At 38.2% G+C, this 5,305-nt stretch overlaps 1 protein-coding gene across 1 annotated transcript; it reads right to left on the bottom strand.

Annotated features, from left to right (window-relative positions):
* Nucleotides 1-1,486: 1,486 nt before the first annotated feature.
* On the bottom strand, nucleotides 1,487-4,820 carry LOC140227956 (DNA oxidative demethylase ALKBH2-like). The gene is given in 4 exon segments (XM_072308339.1): nucleotides 1,487-1,876; nucleotides 2,605-2,747; nucleotides 4,324-4,446; nucleotides 4,449-4,820. Coding segments are annotated over 4 exon segments (948 nt in total). The 3' UTR covers nucleotides 1,487-1,566.
* Between the last annotated feature and the right edge of the window lie 485 nt (nucleotides 4,821-5,305).

Here is a 5,305-nt window from a genome sequence, read left to right as displayed (position 1 = left end):
GTGTAGTTTTTGTGATTCAACAGTTCATTGACCGCGCGCACAGTGCGCGTACTATGTAATACATGCGTTGACAATGACAACGCTCAATGTACATGTACATATGGACACACATGGAAAATGACAACGTTCTTTGCAGACCGAAAAATACACGAATGCAGCTCTTTGACGATTTCCCGCTTATTTGTTAACAATACTATTCGATAAAAACTTCACAAGTTAGAGCAAGAATTGAAGTCTGATGTACTACAAAAATAATTGGAAATCATAGACATGAAAGTGTAGCAACCATAAGTCAAAACTTCAAACGCGATTTTCTCGAATTGTCATTCTTATGCAAACCGGAGGGATTCGTCGGTTTGTGTGACCAGCGACGATTTGTTCAACTAAACCGTGGATCTTTTGAAAAAAAATGAAATTTACCTCACAATTTAAAAGAACAGAAGGATGCTGCCATCAGTGGGCTTGTGCATAAATAAATTCACTTGGCTTTTTAAAGCTTCATAAGACAACTGATGAATCTGTTTACTTGTTTGTGTTTGATTTAATTTTCATTGTTCCTTGTTCTGAGAGGTCCTCACAAGACATGTACACGTATACATATCAAGAGTTTTACAATTTTGATTAAACATGCAGGACGTAGGCCCTACACATGAATAAACCAGGACAGAATGTTCAAGCCAGGGTCACAGTTTAAACACATTCAAACAATGAATGTATCATGAATATCTCAATACAGTATCATTCCTTCGCATCAGTATACAAATAATGAATGTTTATGAGTGCAGTGGACAGAATATTTCATGAGGTGAAAGATGAAATGATCCATTCAACGAGGCGCAGATGAGTTAAATGGATCAAACATTTCATCTTTCACCGAATGAATATTCTGTCCCCATATGAAATATTCTGTCCATTGCACGAATGAAAAACATTTATTATTTGTTTTATACAACGCCTAATATAGATCATTGTCACTTGATTAATATTAATTTAGAAACGAGGAAATCTGAGATCGCGAGAGTGCTCACTGAGCGCTTGACGCTATAGCGCGCTGTTGCATACACACACACACTGGGTGACGACTGCAAACGCAAGCGTTTTACACGTAGTGTGCAGGGCTCTCAGCGAGCGTGCAATGGAGCAAATCGTATGGATCCAAAATTGCACAGTAAATGGAGCCACAATTGCACGGATGATGACGTCATAGTGAAATGAGCCGAATGATCAATGTCAAACAACCAATCAAATGACAAGGATCTCTGCAGGCGTTATATAATAAAGGATACAACCTGCTGACAGTTCTACAAGTGCAATGGTCTTTTAAAAAAAATAGTATGTAATGCTGGGCATAAGTCTCTTAATCAAACACTTGTGACAAAATTACATTACTATTCTGTTTAATTTCATCATCTGAGATACAGCTTTCTAAACTTGACAGAAATCTTATTTCAGATTAGGCTACATATGTGCCAAATTCAGTCTCCATTATCAAGCATTACATTGTTTACATTTGCCGGTTTATCTTCCTGTCATATGTCGAACAATTAGTCCGTCTCTTTTTTGTCATCACTTTTTGTCCGCTACATGTATGTCTCTGAAGGTCATGTTGATCCTAACATGGAGAGCTCGTTTCCTGACTGGTAGGGAGTGGTACCAGTACACATTAGTAGGGTAGTTCATCACCAATAGGCTTCCATGCTCTAACTCTAGTTTGACTGGAGCAATGTTCCTCTTGGCATGTGAGCCCCTGGCCTCACAATGCCTGAAGACAAAGTCACGATGCTGGCCAAGAGACAGAGAAGCAATAGGACTTGTGGCTACCAAGTCCTTCTCATCATCTCGGTGCTCCCCCATGTAGTCACTGCCATTGGCATATCTATAGTGTGGTGTCAACAGTAACAAGAACAATATCATGCCATGCATCTTTGCAAAGTATTCATTTACAAAATATATGACTCTCAGGTTTGTGTAGGTTGATAGGAATTGTTCACACACAGTAAATCTGAACTGATTGACTACACACAGTGTAGTCAAGTGAGCTTGGATAAATCAGGGGTACTGAGTGCATGTGATTTCTACCAACTCACAAAAACAAAACCTGAATCATCCGTTTATAGAAAATGGATAGAAAATTGCTAAAAATATGGTTGAAGTGTGTGCTGATGGTAGTTTACCAGATGCATGGAAAAATTGTGCATCTGTGCTTGTACACCTGATGCATGGATAAGGAAAATATGCATGCATTTGGTGAGATATACATAGCAATTGACCAATCACATTGCAAGAATTCCCCAGCCCTTTTTATAGCACATTAAGGCAATATTGACAAAGTCATTCATTCTACAAGTAATTGCATACTTCATAGAATATCATTGATTGATATAGCTAGTCAACCTTGCTTATGAAGTTGACCTAGCACAAGTCAAAAATTCACCGAAGTCAAAGGTCTTTTCAATTCCTCTTTATATTCTATTGATTTGAATTCCTCATTGTCAAATTGTCTCTAAATGGAGGATATTTCTTCAGTCCAAACGAATTTGACTTAGGCAAGCTCGACTGTACAATTCTTACCATCATCACATGACATTGAAACTTTTTATTTACCTGTTGATGAGAACAAAGTTGAACGTGTGGCCTGTCACCTCCTGAATTCTATCACGTATGGTGCTGAGAAGAGGCGTCCATGGTTTGGCAGGTACCGTCACGCCTGAATATTTGTATGTTACTCCAGAGTCACCATGAGCAACCTTTAAAAGAAGAAGAAGAAGAAGAAGAAAAAAAAAATATATATATATAGACAACACTCAACAACATGAGTCGGAAATGATCACCTTAACATGAATTTGCATCACCTGAATTAGACAGAAAGATCCATCTGTCCGGAGGAGTCTTTTATTTATTTTTTTTTTTTTTACGTTATTGCTCTCCTCTGTAGATTGTATAGGAGGGGATCCGTGAAGCCAGATGCACGAGTCTCCGCAGAACATATCCCCGTCAACCAGATACAGACTGATCTTTCGGTCAACACCTGAATATAGTTGTAGTGTGCTAGCCAAATAATTGATCTGTAGACAATACACAATAGATTTTATTACTGATTATCAGCTGCTAGAAACAGACATGCATGCAAACCACCAATGTTGACTGATTAACCTAATGGACATTACACTGTAAGTACAATGATTATCCCATATTCACTGATCTATTATTTGAAGATTTTGAGAATTATAGACTTCAGTTTAATAATTTTCATAAACACTGAAGCTTATTACAACAAACTTTCCACCTGTCAATGTATCAACAGAATTAAATTGCTTTATTACACATTATGATTTTAAAAGTTAACCTTTCTCATGATGTAAATGCAGATGGAAAGGTTTACTAAAATGCAGGACCTTAAAAATCTTCATGAGGAAATTCTGCTTTTATTATTTAAATTAAAAAAAACAATAACAGCAAGAATTTAGTCCGTTGTGGTCATGTACAAACTTATGTTTTATTTTAGGCAGCATAGAAAAACCTGTCCAGAATCAGCCACGAACACCCACAGCCACAGAGCATATATTACAATTAATTGTAGATCCGTCTAAACTGGTTATTGCGATTTAGGATCAACTCAATATACATCATATGGATTATTAAGTGAATGCAGTAAATATCAGCAGAACACATCAGTGAAAGTTTGAGCTAGGAAATAAGACAGTCATTCAAAAGTTATGAATTTGTAAAGATTCTGAACAGTCACTGCAGGTCCTAGTGTTAAGTATTAACTCGATGGGAAGACTACTGCTGAGTATGATGCACGGCTGCCAACTCTCACTCATTGAGAGTGAGACTCACTCATTTTGGTCCTTCCTCACTCTAAAACTTTATTTCATTTGCATGCATTTCTATAATTGATCTCACTCATTTTGACTCCGAAATTATAGCATTGGCCTAATGGGAGTCTCACTCTCAAGTAGATTCCAATGTTGGCACTTGGCAGCCCTGATGATGTCACAATGTGTATATAACCGCAGCAGCGACCCCATACGGACAAATACGTACCGTTACTATGTTACAGCGCCCCGCGACGGGGTTAATGTGTATAGAACAACACAAGGAAAATAAAAAGAGAATTCCACAATATTTCATTAAAAAAAAAACAACTACACATTCCCTCCTCGACTTGAATACTGACGTATGCCTAAATGGGTTTACAATATCACCATGCCTTCTTCTGAAAGAGGCAAGTGAAGTGTTCTTTCATCATGCGAGAAAAGTGAAAAATATGTTGAAGTCTCTTTATATTTTCTTAGAACGATCCTGAAGAAAAATCCAAACCTGTTTTCTTCGAATATCATGCCATTTTCCATACACCTGAATTCTCGCCAAGTCGCCAGTGAAATAGTCAAGACGATCCTCGCACTGTTTCAACAAATCATCAGCCTCATTCCTCACGACCTCAGATAGACCTTCATGTAATCACAATTTAAGTTTTCACCCAATATTTTCCGTTTTTTCAATGACTTCATCAGGAATCCATCAGTCCTCTTTCTTTTTAAAGTGTTGCTGTTATCTTCATCAGCAGCCTCTCTACAACAGGATTCTCTCTTCAAGCTGTAATGACTAGTATGAGTGGATGTTCGCTGGATGTCGTCCGAAGAGCCATGTGGGGAGTGGCTGCGGCCGTCTTGATCTTGCGTAAGCCCTGGGCCCTGGTCACGCTGGTTGCTCTTTGCGACAGCTTTTTCACCTCCATCTCTCTCGTGTTCCTCATTCTTGTGGGCGTCTGAAGACTTGATTTTGCCCTTCGGCTTCCTAACAACAAAACGATCCATTGTCTTGTTTTTTTAACATCTTTCGCGGCATACGACTAGCTAGCTGCTAGCTGCGCTGTTATATGTCGGGTGCAGATGATGGTCGTGCGTGTTGCTGATGCGGCGGTAAATCACACTGGTATGCTCCCACAAGTGTCGGGGCGGGGATCGAGGAACCACCGTAACTGGACTCGCAACAGCTAGCTAGCTGCGGTGGTGCGAGGTCGTAAAAGTCTGTACTGAGTAATCTACGCAACTTGCGCAACAAGACGGTTTGCTTATCAATACAACGACTTGTAAACGTCTAATATTTCATTGCCAGTTTCAATACAAATATTATATATGATGTAAAATTAATTTTATCTTAACTTATAAGTATTTGATATATATTTAATATAATTGATTAATGTTTTTAAATCAAATTTATTGTGTATATATTCAATAAATATTTTTAGACGATATATTGGTCCGTAATACGCATATTTTCTTCACGTGTTAAGTTCGAT

Source organism: Diadema setosum, chromosome 4 (genome assembly GCF_964275005.1).
Source record: "Diadema setosum chromosome 4, eeDiaSeto1, whole genome shotgun sequence".
Classification (NCBI taxonomy): domain Eukaryota; kingdom Metazoa; phylum Echinodermata; class Echinoidea; order Diadematoida; family Diadematidae; genus Diadema; species Diadema setosum.
This window is presented reverse-complemented; position numbering and strand designations above follow the sequence as displayed.